Source organism: Chrysemys picta, chromosome 6, assembly GCF_011386835.1.
Source record: "Chrysemys picta bellii isolate R12L10 chromosome 6, ASM1138683v2, whole genome shotgun sequence".
In the NCBI taxonomy this organism is placed as follows: Eukaryota; Metazoa; Chordata; order Testudines; family Emydidae; genus Chrysemys; species Chrysemys picta.
In genome coordinates, this window is record NC_088796.1 from 31,589,251 (window position 1) to 31,605,847 (window position 16,597).

At 45.8% G+C, this 16,597-nt stretch overlaps 1 protein-coding gene across 2 annotated transcripts in view; it reads left to right on the forward strand.

Annotated features, from left to right (window-relative positions):
- Positions 1-16,276, forward strand: part of PARP8 (poly(ADP-ribose) polymerase family member 8) — a 166,062-nt gene extending 149,786 nt beyond the window's left edge. For both annotated transcript variants that reach the window (XM_005282179.5, XM_024105632.3), the window contains exons 20-26: positions 1,353-1,465; positions 1,673-1,745; positions 3,106-3,175; positions 4,372-4,448; positions 6,099-6,168; positions 8,322-8,406; positions 15,873-16,276. In XM_005282179.5, coding sequence (XP_005282236.1) covers positions 1,353-1,465; positions 1,673-1,745; positions 3,106-3,175; positions 4,372-4,448; positions 6,099-6,168; positions 8,322-8,406; positions 15,873-15,975 — 591 coding nt within the window. In that variant the 3' untranslated portion in view covers positions 15,976-16,276. The remainder of the gene's footprint in view (positions 1-1,352; positions 1,466-1,672; positions 1,746-3,105; positions 3,176-4,371; positions 4,449-6,098; positions 6,169-8,321; positions 8,407-15,872) is intronic.
- Positions 16,277-16,597: the final 321 nt, after the last annotated feature.

Here is a 16,597-nt window from a genome sequence, read left to right on the forward strand (position 1 = left end):
ATGTTTTTTATTAAACAAATAAGATTTAGGTTGCTTAACTGCCCAGACAGTGGCATAGCATTCTTTCTCAGGGAGAGCATAGTTTTGTTCAGTGGGGGTCAGTTTTTTGCTTAAGTAGGTAATGGGATGCCTCTTGTACTTGTCCCCCCCGCCATCCCATCCTGCATCAGTACTGCACTTAACCCAGTTTTAGAAGTGTCAGTACACAGCACAAATGGTCTGTTGAAATTGAAGTTGACCAAAGCAGTCTCTTTAGACAAAGCTTCTTTCCTGGAAGCCTATCTCACAGCCTCTGTCCTTACCACCCGGTCTGGTTTCCCTCTTTTTGTAAGGTCTCTTATGAGGGCCACAATGAAAATTTACAAACCTCCAGTAATAGTGGCCAGACCAATAAAGGATTGGACCTGCTTCCTGGCTCCATGAGCAGGCCAACTCTAAGTAACTTCTACCTTTAAAAACTTGGGTGAAGCAACCCACTGCCCACTCTATGTCCTAGGTAGGATACCTCAGCAGCTCCCATCTTGCATTTGGAGACCTTGATGTTGAGGTTGGCTTCTCTCAGCCTTTGTAACACAATTCCTACTTGGTTTAAATGGTCTTGCCAGGAGCTACTGAAAGTAGTCAAGTCATCTATATAGGGCCTGGCAAAGGTTTGTAACCCCTGCAGCACTTCATTGACAAGCCTCTGAAATGTGACTCCTGCATATATAAAAGTGGATTTTTCTTGGACATCAGCATCTAAAGGAATTTGTTAGTATCCACAAGTTAAATTCAGTGCGCTTACGAATTTTGCACCACCCAGTAGATTCAGTAAGTCCTCTATTCAGGGTGTGGGATATGGGTCAGGTTGTGTGATAGCATTTAGCTTTCTAAAATCCACACAAAAGTACATGGTTGTATACTTTTCATGTACCATTACAATAAGAGATGCCCAGGGGCTTTTTGACTTAGTAACTATTCCCATTTCCAGTGTGTTTTTGTAAGTGTTCAGTGAGACCTGGGGATTTGGCATGAGCTGATACTTAGTCTACCAACATCACACCACTCTGATCAAAACACCAGGAATAAATTGTTCAATTCAGTTATTTCAGTGGTGTCAGCATGGTTCATCTTAGGTTGTCGTGTATGTCATGCACTTCCATATACTTCATAAACTGGGAAGTATTTTTAAAATTTTATTTGAAGTACAAACTATTATAATGAGACTGCCTTCAAATTATTTCATGTCTGACTTGAGGGGCAACAGTATATTGCATGAACCAGCACAATATCTTAGAAAAACTTAATTCTGAAAATACAACAGGTCCGTGTTCATTAGCATCTTTTCACTTGTGCGCTGTTATATTTTACAGCAACTGAAGTTTATGCACACTCCCCATCAGTTCCTCCTTCTCAGCAGTCCACCAGCCAAAGAATCCAATTTCAGAGCTGCTAAAAATCTCTATGGAAGTACCTTTGCATTTCAGTAAGTATGAAAAAGAAATTAGTAAAAATAATGCTTGCAGTTCTTATTGTGCTCTTATCATCTGAAAATATGTGTAAAGAAAAACACAGATATTCTAAGAGTTAGAGATTTTCAATTGCAAATACATTGTTTTAGAGAAAATGGTTAATTTCATTCTGGGTGTCTTGAAACACTACTTATTTTCCTTTTTTCCACTTTATTTTTAAGTGGTTCACACATTGAAAACTGGCACTCCATCCTGAGGAATGGCTTAGTTGTTGCTTCCAATACAAGGCTGCAGGTAAATAATAGATACAAGGGTTCTTTTCTGACCCATAGATACAAGGTTACATATTAAACATAGGGCACCTTTGGGGAGAGGCAGTTGAGATGGCCATCTTGGTGATCAAAAACTACATGGTGCAATTATATCCTCCCTTCTTTCACACTAATCAGTTGTTCCACTGGTCCTTCTGAAGCATTGATGGTGAAATCCTGGCCCCAGTGAAGTCAATAGCTAAACTCCCATTGACTTCAGCAAGGTTAGAGATTCACACTGAGGCTGTGCACAGCAGCATCTTCAGTGGCAGAGGAAGTACCAGATGCAGGGCTTCTTCCATCTAGGAGGTGTTGTTCAGTACTGCTAAAGAGAGTATCATAAGGACTAAGTCATGGAGGAGAATGAGAGTGAGGTGACTGAATGGGGGAAGCTAAGAGGAAAGAGAAAATTAACAGAGGGAAGTTCAGAGATGGGGAAATAAAAGAAAAGGATTCAGTGAATACAGATAAAGAGTGCAAAGAAGAGAGAGACAGTACAATAGGGAGGGAGGAAAAAGAGACGTCAGTGGAAAAGAAGGAAGAGAGAAAGTTGGGAAGAATGACAGAACTCCCTATTTAAGCTCTTGGGTGCACCCTAATAAGGACTTGCACAGTTCCTCTGAAGTCACTGAAGTTATTCACATTTATATGCTCTGTCTCTATATTTCTACCAGGTGCTCTTGGAAACCCTGTTTAAAAACATGAATTAGGCAAAAGCATCACTGACTTCTGGAACAAATCTAAACAGTGATCATTTATTTATTTACCTAATTTAAAAATTATACCAACTATGGCCCTGATACAGCAAACATGTATTATGAATAAAGTCATGCAGACGCATAATTGTTTTCGGGATCAAGGGTTACATCTCAGATTTAACCTAACATTTTTTTATTGTTTATCATCGTGTTTGCTGATAACATGCAGGACATTGTTTGTTCATGGATTGCAGTGTTAAATTTCAACACAAATACATCTATAACTTCAGAATATGGAGAAAAATTTCCTTTACCACTGGTAGATCTAAAACCAGGAAGCACTATTTTACAGCTATAAACTGAGGCAAACTCCTTTATCTGCAGGCAGTTGGAATGGTCTGTGCCATAAAAATGGATTTTGCATGGTCTTTAGGGCATGCAGGAGTATTTTAGCTTGATACAGAAGAGTTTGTGTAATATTTGCTGCAAGTTTTCTTAGGATTTATTTTGTACATAATTTAATATCAGATACTGTAGTGGTGGGAGGGCAAATAATTATCCAGATCAGTTTAGATCATGTGCCATGTTGTTTTGCTTTGTAAAACTATCAAATTAATATTAAGCCTTTTTTACATTCTTTTTCAGCTCCATGGTGCAATGTTTGGAATTGGGATCTACCTTAGTCCATTGTCAAGCATATCATTTGGTTACTCAGGTGATATTTATAAATCACTCTAAAGAGGGGAAAATGTAAAGGGATATTTTAATTTGCTGATGTTTCCTGCTTCATTGTTTTAATCATTGTAGTAATTTTGTCTATTTCTATCTTAGGCCAGCATTTGCAAAAACAGGAACTCCTGTATGCAAAAAATAAGCTCCTAAATTCCCATTTATGGTCTTAAATACATGGCCTGATTTTCAAGGGTGCTGAGCAGCCAGGACCTCCCACTGAAGTAATTGGAAACTGGCATCCATTACTTTGGAAAGGAGCCTAAATGTGGACTTGAGAGTCTGCTTTTACACTTCTGTTTTTAAAGATCTTGGCCACAGCATGCAAATATATTTATATGCAATATGCATACACTGTGCATTTCAGTGTGTGTGTGCATAGGCATATAGGACCCAATCCAGAAAAAGCACTTAAGTGTCTGCTTAACTTCAGTCTGAAGAGTACTCCCATTTAAGTCAATGGGACTACTCATATGCTTAAAGTTAGGTACATGCTAAGGTGCACTGCTGGATTGGAGCCATGTAGGAATAAAGGACAGGATATAGTAGCATAAAGGACCATCTTTTTGTTCTGTGTTTGTACAGCGCCTGGCACAATCGGATCCTAGTCCATGACTAAGGTCCTTGATGCTATTGTAATATAAATAATAGTAAAGGTGTTAAACGTCATGGAGTTAGGAGAGTGGCATGATTTCCATGTGGCAAATGTTATGTAGATCACTCACTTCAAAATAAGATAGCATTTAATATAATAAAAAGTAAGTAAAATATTGAAGATGAAATATTAAATTAAAATCTTTTATGGACTCTCTTTTTCCAGGACCATACCACAAGCAGCAAAGCTCAATTAACTTTAAACTGAAGTCCATCCCTTTTCAGCAAAATGCTTAAGCACATACTTAAACTGAATTCAGTGGAATTTAAGCTCATGTGTAACTGCTGTTACACCTACTTTTAGGTACTTTGGCTATTTTAAAGGCATTGGAACTGTCGTGCAAGTGTGTGGCTCTTGGGACTGAGTCAGACTGGTGGTAGCACGTGATGCGAGAGAGAACAAGAATTTTAGGATGCTTTGCAGAGGAATCTGACCCCACTCTAATATCTGCTTTCACTCTCCATGTATATCTTATACTTACAATGCTTTACACACCAGTAAATCTGAAGTAATTTTAATGTCTTTAGGGATGAATAAGAAGCAGCAGAAGGTGTCAGCTAAGGATGAACCTGCTTCGAGCAGTAAAGGCAGTAATGCATTACAGGTACAGTAGTGTATCAAACGGTATATCTGGAAGGCACATTGGGTTTTGTAGCTGGGAAGGAATTAATTAATATTAATATTAATTCCTTCCTTGGAAAGTCGAAAATTCTCTTTTATTGTACACAATCAACAGTATCGAAAGACATTGTAATGATCAAATATAACCCAACCGCTGGTAGTAACAATTTACAGATTATACTGCAGCAAATGTGGATTTCCTTTCATAGGCAGAACTATTTGAAAAGTAAATAGGGAAGAAATGCCGATTGAATCTTTAATTCAGTATCACTCCTGGCAAACCTCTGCCTGTGAACTCTGGAGTCTTTACTAAATTAGTGTGCAGTATGGATCTAGAATGGATAATGCTATAAAATTAGTTTGTAATCCTCTAGAGTTCCACTCATAGCACACTACAGATTTTCTTTGTGATAGTTTCTAAACTCTAAGCTGGTAAATTTCTGCTTAATCAAAGGTAAACTCATAACAATCATTTATAGATGGGTATTGGGCTTACAGATGGCTAAATCCTTAGGAGGAAATTCTACACCCATTTTCCTTGACAAGTATATGCATATCGGCATGGTTCCTCACTACAGGAGGGACATGTTGTGAGGAAGCCATTCAGAGGAATTCTGTAACCTCTGTGAGTCATGTCACCATACTCCATAGCAGCTCAGAGACCAAAGGCGTAAAGTAGCAGGGTTTGGCCAAAGAGACCATGACTACATTTATCCACTCGCCCAGCAGTTCTCAAACTGTGGGTCGGGACCCAAAAGCTGGTCGGGACCCCCTTTGAATGGGGTCGCTAGGGCTGGCTTAGACTTGCTGGGGCCCAGGTCTAAAGCCCGAGCCGCACTGCCCAGGGCTGAAGCCAAAGCCAGAGGGCTTCAGCCGTGGGCAGCGGGGCTCAGGTTGCAGACCCTCTGCCTGGGGCTGAAACCCTTGAGCTTTAGCTTTGGCCCCCTGCCCAGAGCGGTGAGGCTCGGACTTTGCCCCCGCACCACCACATCCCGGAGCAGTGGGGCTCGGTGGGCTCAGGCTTCTGTCCCCCATCCTGGGATTGTCAAGTAATTTTTGTTGTCGGAAGAGGGTCGCGATGAAATGAAGTTGAGAACTCCTGCACTAGCCAAATTCCCATGTAGAGCAATACATGCTACTATAGCCAATGTGCTACAGAGCCCTTGTACTATTGTACTGTTATGTGATGAAAGAGGATTCCACCCCATTGATACCAATGAAGAGAGAGGTGTTATGGCAGATATAGATACTCATACAGCTCATGAACTGGAGTGATGGCTACAGTGGTTCTCTGTGCCCTGCACCCAGCCAGATTGGAGGATTCTGATCTCCTCATGTAGGTTTCTTGTGAAAACCACAGGGCAACCGGATTTGACTATCCTTTTACTACTTTTATTAGTTTGTTTCTCATTGATGATGTGATTCTCCACCAATATTATCCAGCCCTCAAATTGCTAATGAAGTGGATCCTTTGCTATTGGATAAAGTAGTTTAAATCGCCACTATTGCATTTTTAACCCAATAATGCAAATGTGTCCAGTAAATAAACTATTTAAAACAATACTCTTGTTACATTTTTACCCGTGGTTCCTTTTACTATTTTAATTAATTTTTCCACATTTTTATCCCTCAGTCACAGAAAAAAGGACAGCAATCCCAATTTTTGCAAAGCCGTAATTTAAAATGCATAGCCTTATGTGAAGGTAAGCTGAAAATCCCTTAAAACCCAATTTCTTTCTCAGCACTGTACCTGTTTGAATTTGTAAAATGCAAATTAATACAAGCTTTAATTGAAGTTAGTTTTTTTAATAAGTCAACATTGGCAGGTGTGCAGATGCCTACATCATTTCTGCGTCTTAAATCTCAATGCAGCCCCATCCCCCCATTTTCCCCACAATACGCATTCCCCAAGCATACCTAGGGCCATTAATAAGGTGGGCTCATCATGTGTAGAAAGTGACTGGTCACCATTCTTTCAGTCTCCCAAATTTTAACCAGATAGCTAGAGTTGGTAAAGACCCTCAGCAAGTCCTATGTTAATGGTTTGAGCATCCAGAAAGAAGATCTCCCTAATCTGGAATTCCCAGCCCAGTTTTGACAGCTCGGGCAAATAATCTTTTCTTCTAGTAACCACTACACATGAATTGATTTCTATTCTCTGCTTGTGCTTAAAAATCCATATAGTTATGTCCAATCTATATGAATATAGTCACTCTCAAAAGACCTGGCCATTTTTGAAAGTGCCTAGCAAATATGTATCTGTTTTGACAGCAGGTAAAGGAAGGTAAGGATTTCATCTCAGCTGTAAAAATATTTTGGCATTGTTTGAAAGGAGAATAATTTTCAAGATGATACAATTTAAGACAATTTTTAAAGGGACTTTATCTCAGCCTCTAAAATCGCATGTGCAAATTCTACACATATATGAAGCCTTTAAAGGACATTTTTAAAAAATGTAATCCATTACTTTTACCAATTAGATTCTAATGTCATTCTAAAATTTCCTGGGAACAGACCTGATATGAAACTAGAATTTATCTTTACATTTCTAATAATTTAAAAACAAAAATCTAAATATCCCAAACGTACTTTTCCAAGTGTAAATGTTATTCAAAGGATAGAAATGAATGTGCAGAACTATTTCAGTTATCATAGGTCTTGTTTCTGTGACATATTTTAATGTACAATTTGCCAAAATATACTTTTGATCAGCTAAAATCCATCTTGAGGAAGGGAAGAGTAGAGAGAGGGAATTAGTAAGATATAACAACTCGTGAAAAAGTCAGTCATAAAAGAAAAAAAGTCTAGTGTTTATGAATTGCAAGAGGCAAACATTTGTGTTGACTTAAAATGAAAAAAGAGGAGATAAGAGTTAAACCTCACACAACAGATTGTAAAACTATGTATACATGCATTTATTTACAATAGTGTTCAAGTGAGTTTATAGGAGATCTTCGGAACAAAATGGTTTGTATTCAAAAATGGCCTCTACCCAGAAAACCTTATTTCTGATCATTATCTTCATGGTTAAAAAAAAAAATCAGTGATTTAATATGTAGCTGTTTCCTAGAGAAGTGGTACCTAATTCTCCTGATTCATAATTTCCTCTATATGTGTGTCAGTGATTGGGACATGGGTGATTGTGCCTAGTGGTTAGAGCACAAGCCAATTCCAGTGGTTAAAGCAGAAGTCAGAGGCCAGAGCAAAGGTCAGAGACAAAGCCAGAAGTCAGAGCTGATGGTCAGGACCAGGTTACCTGGAGCGAAGCCAGGCAGGAGTAGGGCTAGGTCCAAGGCAGGAGCTATCACAGTCATGGGCAAATGCTTTGAGCAGCCACTGAATTGCTGTTTCTGGGCTTAAGAACTGACCTGTTACCATTCCAGTCAATCAGGTGGTGTATCCAAGCCAGTCAGGTAACCTACTACAGATCAGCTGTGCTCATTAAGTTGCCCTGAGATTGGGTCTGCTGCAGGCCCTGATTCCTGACACTGCAAGGGGGGGGGGGAGCAGGGTTCTAGCAGCATTTGAAGAAGCATAATCCTAAATAATCAATGACTCATTTCCCTGCTTTTTCTTTCATATTTTACTTTTCACCCATTCATCATCAAACATAAATTTTCTTTGTGCCAAAGTTTGATTAATTGGCCCACAGTACCCTATACCACTGGTTTATACCACTGGTTGTTAGCGAGAATTAAGCTGATGTCCTAACTCCTAGGGTCAGCCAACTCCAAGGTTCTAGACCATGTAACAGACATTCCCACAATGCTATTTAAAATGTGTGGAAGCACAGATATTTTTAAATGATGTTTTCCGAAGATGTTTTCACTGTTCAGTGTTTGTTCTCTCCTTATAGTGATAACCTCACCTGATCTGCACAAACATGGGGAGATATGGGTAGTTCCCAACACTGATCATGTGTGTACGAGATTCTTCTTTGTGTAAGTACAATACTTCCTTTTAGCTTTAAAATTCTACTTTTATATTTCCTAAACCTTTTTGCCATGTTTTCTTCAGTTTTTTTGCAACAACTTTAAGAGACCAAAAATAAAGTCTTCCTAACAATTTTTCAAGAATTTATTTTTTAAGGAAGTGTATGCTAGATCAATGACAATAGATTATTTTACTTATACCTTTTGTTATAATAAGCAAAAAAAAAGAACAATGGGTGAAGGGCTATAGGCTGTTCCCTCTCTATATGAATATGTCACACTATAGTAAGTGCATCGCTGTATTGTTCTGAAACCAAAAAATAACCCTCCTAGAGTGTACATCTGAAAAGCCAAGGAAGTCAAAATTAGGGATAAAAAGATGTGACATATCTTTAAGTTTTACTCTAGTTATAAAATGTTCTTCTTCGAGTGATTGCTCATATGTATTCCACAATAGGTTTGCGTGCTCGCCACATGCACCGGTGCCGGAAGTTTTTCCCTAGCAGTACCCGTAGGGGAGCGCCCCTAGCGACCTCTAGAGTGGCGCCTCCATGGCGCGATATAAGGGATGCTGCACGCTCCCCCCATCTTCAGTTCCTTCTTGCTGCCAGTGAAGGTGCTTCGGAACTGCCCTGCTCCAGCTTGGCTGCAGCTCTCCTCCAGAAGTCTTGTTCGTTCAGTGTAGTAGTACCTGTAGTTTAGTTTAGTTTAGTTTAGTTCACCCGGGCCAGGGCATGCCGATGCCCTGGGTTTTAAGTCGTGCGACATTTGTAGGTGACCAGTGGCAGTGAGTGATCCGCACGTGGACTGTTTACGCTGTTTGGGTGAAACCCATCTCAGTGATCGCTGCAAGATTTGCAAGTCGTTCAAGTCTTGGACCAAGAGAGAAAGAGACATTTGGCTCCAGCCATCCTGATGGAGTCGGCGTTGACGCTGACTCCAGCACGCCGCTCCAAGTCGGCACCGGGTACCATGGTATCGGTGCGCGGCGACCCCCCGGTGCCATCTACAGTCGGCACTGCTCTCTGTCCACAGGGCATGCCAAGAACACTAAGAAGAGGCCTTCTCTGCCGCGGCACCGGAGCAAAACTGGGGGAGAGGGTAGACCCATGTTGGTCAGTCCTCAGTCCCCATCGGCCTCTAGGCCGCCGACTCAGGTCGAGCGCAGTAGCCCAGCCCATTCGGAGTAGGCTTCCCGGATGCCCTCCACATTGGGGGCCCTGCAAGCGGCCCGGGATGTTATGTCCAGGCCGGTACCATGGGCACCACCAATGTTGGCTCCGCGGACTAGAGGCAAGCCGCTGCTGGGATCTCCGCAGTCGGCCCCGACTTGGTACTGGTTGCGGTTGAGGGAATGTTCCCGACGCCGTTCGCCGCTCAGCGACCGTCCTGTGCGTAGTCCACGCAGGTCACTGTCAACCCCTACCACGTTGTCTGGCAGGGTTCCGACTGACAGAGACTCCAGGCACCGCTCAGCCTCAAGGAGCGGACACCGGTGGGACCAAAGCAGACAACGCCGAAGGTCCTCGTCTCCGAGGGGCTATTATAGCCAGTCATGACATGAACGTCGACGCCGTTCCCATTCGTCGTCTCGCTCCAGGATCCCACCACGGCACCATTCCCACAACCCTGGGCGTGGATCGCTGTTGCCTCGCCATCACGGATCCACCCACCGGAGCCGATTGCAGAGCAGCTGCTACCGGCGGTACTGTTCCTCCACAGGATCACAGCCTCGAGGTCGGCACCACTCCCGGTGCTGCTGCTGTTCCCGGTCCAGTGACAGCGGCAGGTCAAACATCAGCCCAGCCTCCCTTCATAGTCATCAATGAATGGAACAGGCCAGCCTGGCCAAACAGCCTGCTCCTCTGGTGCCACAGCAGGTGCAGTGGCACCAGACCCCATGGCTGGCACAGTGGTACCAATGGGCACCGTGGCCCCCGACGCAGCCCCTGATGTGGGCTTGCTCGGTGGCCGGAGCCTCAGAATGGCCATTGACCTCCCTCTCCCAGCGTCCAAGACGGAGTTGGTGAGACGTGCATCTTCGGCGCCGTGCCCGGAGAGCGACCAAGTGGTGGATCCTCCAGTGCCGGTGGACACGCAAAGTACCACGCCCGTCTCCTCACCCTCCCCTGATGAGGCGACTATGGTCCCTCCGTCCCACAGGAGGACTCTAAAGCCCACCAGGAACTATTGGAAAGGGTGGCATCAAACCTCAACCTTCAGGCAGAGGAGGTGGAGGAGCCCTCGGACTCCCTCTTTAACGTCCTGTCCGCCTCGATACCAGGCAGAGTGACCCTGCCACTCCACGAAGGGGTAGCAAAAATTTCAAATGTCTTGTGGCAAACCCCGGCCTCCTTGCCTCCCATCTCAAAGAAAGCAGAACGCAAGTATTTTGTGCCTACTAAAAGACATTAATACCTATACACCCACCCTTCCCCTAACTCCCTGGTGGTCGGGTCGGTCAACCACAGGGAGCGGCAGGGCCAAGCAATCCCTACTCCGAAAAATAAAGACTCAATGAGGCTGGATTCATTTGGGAGAAAAATGTATTCGTCCTCGAGCTTCCAGTTACAAGTGGCGAACCATCAGGCTCTCCTGGGCCGGTATGAGTTCAATCTGTGGGGCTCTCTGCCCAAATTTGAGGACTCCCTCCAGGAGCGTGACAGGAAGGAGTTCAAAGCTCTGGTGGAGGCGGGTACAGTGGCTGCCAGGGCAACCCTGCAGGCAGTATCGGATGCAGTGGTCACGGCTGCATGGTCCATGGCCTCCGCGGTGTCCATGAGGAGGGCGTCATGGCTCCTGCTGTCTGGGCTGTCCAGTGAGGCGCAGAACTCCTTGCAGGACCTCCCGTTTTCAGCAAGGCTCTGTTTGCAGAACAGACGGACATAAAACTGCATGGCCTGAAAGATTCCCGCACTATGCTCAAGACTCTTGGCCTCTGTGTTCCGGCTCCGGCTAGACCTAAGTTTAGGCCGCAGCAGGCTCCAACCAGGCCACGCACTCTAAATACGAGCCCCCTTATAAAAAGTCGCGGGACTATAAGAAACGCCTGCAGAGACAGTCCCAGTCCCCCAGCCTGAGTCCTCCAAGGGCAAACAAGCAGGGAAACGACAGTTTTGACAGGACGCCCGGGGGCGACCTACCAGTTCACATCAGGGATCCACCCACAATAAAGCTTCCCTTCTCCAACCGGTTGTGTGCTTTTCTCCTGGAGTGGTCGTGGCTGACCTCGGACCGATGAGTCCTCAGCACCATCTCCTGGGGCTACACCCTCCAGTTTACTTCTACCCCGCCCAACCACCCTCCGTCCCCGTCCCTCTTGGGGGACCCCTCTCACGAAGCTGTGCTTGAGCAGGAGGTGGGACGGCTCCTTGGCCTAGGAGCGATGGAAGTGGTGCCAGCGGAGTTCAGACACAAGGGGTACTACTCCCACTATTTCCTTATCCTGAAGGCTAAAGGGGGGCTTAGGCCCATCCTGGACCTGCGAGGCCTGAACCAGTACATGGTGAAGCTCAAGTTCCACATGGTCTCCCCGGCCTCCATTATTCCATCCCTGGATCCTGGGGACTGGTACGCTGCCCTCAATCTGCAGGACGAGTACTTCCATATATTCGAGGGGCATAGACGCTTCCTCCGTTTTACGGTTGGACAGGAACACTACCAATTTACGGTCCTCCCATTTGGCCTGTCCACTCCCCGCAGGGTATTCACAAAGTTTATGTCTGTGGTGGCGGCCTACCTCAGGCACCGGGGGGGTCCAGATCTTCCCCTATCTGGATAACTGGCTGGTCAAGGGCAGCTCCCGGTCGCAGGTGCGGGATCACGTGGCACTCCTTCTGTCCACGTGCGCCACTCTGGGCCTGTTGGTGAGCAACCCCAAGTCCACATTAGTTCCAGTACAGCAGAGTTTATCGGGGCAGTCCTGGATGCTACGTCGGCCAGGGCATCCCTCCCACTGGACAGGTTCGAGACCCTGAAAGGGCTCATCGACACAGTCACAAGGTTTCCCGTGACAACAGCCAGAGCGTGTCTCCAGCTCTTGGGTCACATGTCGGCGTGCACATATGTGGTTGGCCACGCCAGACTCAGGATGAGGTCCTTCCAGCTCTGGTTGGCCTCAGTGTTCTCCCAGGCCAGAGACAGGATGGACAAGGTCCTCACTGTGCCCGAGCCGGTGATCGCCTCCCTACAATGGTGGTCCTCCCCAGGGAACATGCTTCGAGGGGTCCCGTTCAGAAGCAGGCCTCTGTCGATGGAACTGGTGTCCGACGTGTCGGACCTGGGGTGGGGAGCCCCTGTGGGAGACATTCAGACCCAAGGTCTGTGGTCGGCACAGGACCTGGGCTCTCTACATAAACATCAAGGAGCTCAGGGTGGTCTGGCTGGCATGCGTGGCCTTCTGCTCGCACCTGGAGGGCAGGGTGGCCAGGGTTCTCACGAACAACACATCTTCGATGTTTTACATCAACAGGCAAGGCAGGGCCCAATCCTCTTCCCTCTTCCCGTAATCCCTCAAGCTGTGGGATTTCTGTATAGCCCATGACATTTGCCTACAGGCCTACCACCTATCGTGCGCCTGTAACTTGTGGGCGGATCACTTGAGCCGGGACTTCTCTTCTCAGCACGAGTGGTCTCTTCACCACTTCACACAGGGGGTGCACAGACTTTTCCAAGAGTGGGGAACTCCCCAGGTGGACCTGTTCGTGACTCGGCAGAACCGGCGCTGTCCCTGGGTCTGCTCCGGGGGGCTGGGACTGGGCGTTATCTCTGATGCCTTCCTCCTATCCTGGTCAGGCCAGTTTCTCTATGCCTCCCTCCACCCCCCCCCCCCCCCCCCCCCCCCCCCCCCGTTCCTGCTGATCTGCAAGATCCTGGAAAATATAAAGACGGACAGGACAGCATAGGTACGGGACCCTCAAGAGCCTGGCAGTCGCCCCACCGTGGCTGTTGCCGTCCTGCCCAGACCTGCTCTCCCAGGAACAGGGCCACCTCCTCCCCAACCTAGTGGCACTCTACCTCATGGCGTGGCTGCTCAATGGTTAGGCAGGGAGGAAAGGACGTGCTCGGAAGGGGTTCAGCGAGTCCTCTTGGAAAGCAGGCGACCCTCCATGTGTCGAGCCTATTTGCCAAAGTGGTCTCGGTTCTCCTGATGGGCAGCTGAGTGGGGCATTTCCCCCATGGCTGCCCTGATCCACCTCACTTTAGACCATCTCCTTCACCTTAGGGCTCAAGGCCTGGTGCCTTCGTCCATCAAGGTGCACTTGGTAGCCATATCAGCCTTCCACCCGCCGGGGCAGAGGCATACGGTATTCTCCCATGCTATGACTGGCCGATTCCTTAAGGGATTGGATCATCTCTTCCTGTACATTAGACCCCCGGTCTCTCAGTGGGACCTGAACTTGGTGCTGACTCGGTTGATGGGTCCCCCCTTTGAGCCGCTAGCTACATGCTCCTGGTTGCACCTCTCGTGGAAGGTAGCCTTCCTGGTGGCGATCACGTCAGCTAGATGGGTCTCTGAACTCAGGGCCCTGTACATAGTGTTCCATTACAATAAGGTCCAGCTCCGCCCACATCCTTCATTCCTCCCGAAGGTGGTCTCCACGCACCACATGGGTCAGGACATTTTCCTGCCAGTCCTCTGCCCCAAGCCCCATGCATCCAGTGAGGAGCGCCGCCTCCACACGCTGGATGTGAGACGGGCTCTGGCCTTTTACCTGGAAAGAACTAAGCCATTCAGGAAGTCTTCGCAGCTGTTCATCTTCTCGGCTGAATGCATGAGGGTTTGGCCGATCTCCACTCAGTGGCTCTCCAACTGGATTACCTCGTACATCCATACCAGTTATGGCCTAGCGGCAATCGCTCCGCTGTCAATTGTAATGGCACACTCGGCTAGGGCGTAGGCCTTGTCTGCTGCCTTTTTTAGCCCATGTCCCCATTCAGGACATCTGCAGGGCTGCCACATGGTCTTCAGTTCACATGTTCATGTCACACTATGCGATCGTCTCCCACACCAGGGAAGACGCCAGGTTCGGCAGGGCTGTGCTTCGTCCCAAGAGTTTGTGAACTCCTACCCACCTCTAACAGATATAGCTTGGAATCACCTATTGTGGAATACACATGAGCAATCACTTGAAGAAGAAAAGACAGTTACCTTTTCCGTAACTGGTGTTCTTCGAGATGTGTTGCTCATGTCTATTCCACATCCCGTCCTTCTTTCCCTCTGTTGGAGCTGTCTGGCAAGAAGGAATTGAGGGTGGGGGGAGCGCGCAGCGCCCCTTATACCGCGCCATGGAGGCGCCACTCTAGGAGTCAGTAGGGGCGCACCCGTACGGGTACTGCTAGGGGAAAAACTTCCAGCACTGGTGCACGTGGCGAGCACCCACACCTATTGTGGAATAGACATGAGCAACACATCTCAAAGAACACCAGTTATGGGAAAGGTAACTGTCTTTGTCCTTTTATCACATTTGATTCATTAACAGACCACTATATATCGACACCCAGAGCTTCCTTGATTTCAAATTTGCAGTAAATGAGGTCTTGTCTTCACTGGGGATTTGCCCTGATTGGTGGCCACTCACTGGTATTTGTGTACCAATGTAAACACCTAGTATAGACAAGGTAAACTGTTTTACACCAGTTCCTGTTATCCCTGTTCTAAGCAGGAGTAAGCTGCACTGGTTTACTGTATCTGCAGTTGAAACTTGCACAGGTACAGATCCCTATGGGTATGTCTACACAGTAGGTAAACACTCGTGTCTGGCCCAGGTCAGCTGACTTGGGCTTTCAGGGCTTAGCCTGCAGGGCTATATAATTGCCATGTAGACATTTGGGCTTGACCTGGAGCCCAAACTCTGGGACCTCATGAGGTGGGGAAGGTCCCAGGGCCTAGGTTTCAGCCTGAGCCCAAACGTCTACACAGCAGTTTTTAGTCTCCCAGCCTGAGCCCCATGAGTGTCAGCTGACCCGGGCCAGCCACAGCCATGCTGCGGGTCTTTTATTTCAGTGTAGACATACCCTAAGTGACTGACCAAAAGTAACTGATACCAGAACAAATCCCCAGTTTAGACAAAGGATCAGTTACTGCAGATGGAGAGTGCAGTAACTGACACATGCTTTCATAACACTCCGCTCCAGGAGGTTCCCAAGAGACAGTGATGGTAATGAAAGGAAGCTCTTTGCATATGAGCTCCCGTAGCTGGTGAGCTGCCAATGGCTTTCAGTGAGCCAGTGGTAGGCAGTAGTGCAGCCCCAGCAGGTCCTGCTGGACTTCAGTTTTGCTGGTTGGAACTCTAGGCCTCTTCTATGAAAGGGCATATCCTGCCATCAGCTTCACACTCCTGGAGTTTACACTCGCCACATAATATTCATGGCTTAGTGTTTAAATAAGGAGCATTGTAAAGTATATAATAAATGTCATTGCATGGTGAATAAAGAGTGGATTACAATTTTATTTTTTGTCTGTACTTTTTTAGTTATGAAGATGGCCAAGTGGGTGATACAAGTATAAATACACAAGAAACAGGCATTCACAAAGAGATTCTTCGAGTCATCGGTAATCAAACTGCTACTGGGTAAAAGGACCACTCCTATTTAATTGATGTGATTTGGAAGCCTTCCTCAGTCTCAAAGCTGGATTTTGAACTGAAGAAGATGCGAAAAACTAATTTATTATTATTATTATTACTACTACTACTACTACTAAACAAATTAACCCTTTGAATACTTCCTTTTTTCTTACTTAGTATTTCTTATCTCATTGAAATACCTGAAATGGTATGAGTTAGCAATTATAGGGGTACAAAGTCCATTAATATACTACAACTAATAGCAATTAAAGAGACATTTGGGTTGCTCACAATAAACAATTTAAAAAGGAGTTTTGTGCTGATATTTTTATATTAAACTCTTTAATTGGACCATTTTAGTACTGTATACTGGTATTTTAAATTTAGAATGACTGAAATATAAGCAAGAGAGAAGATTTTATAGCGGAGAACCTGCATTATACAGGACACTTTGCAATAAGAATATTCACATATTTTAATACACCGTAAAAATGGTTTCTGGAACATGTCAAATTAAAGAGGGTGGTTACTTACAATATCATAGATTCATTTTACTGTATGCAAATGCAGCTAGAATTTAGAGTAAAAAAAGTTAAAAGAAGAAAACATTTTTGCAGTATTCAGTTATTGCC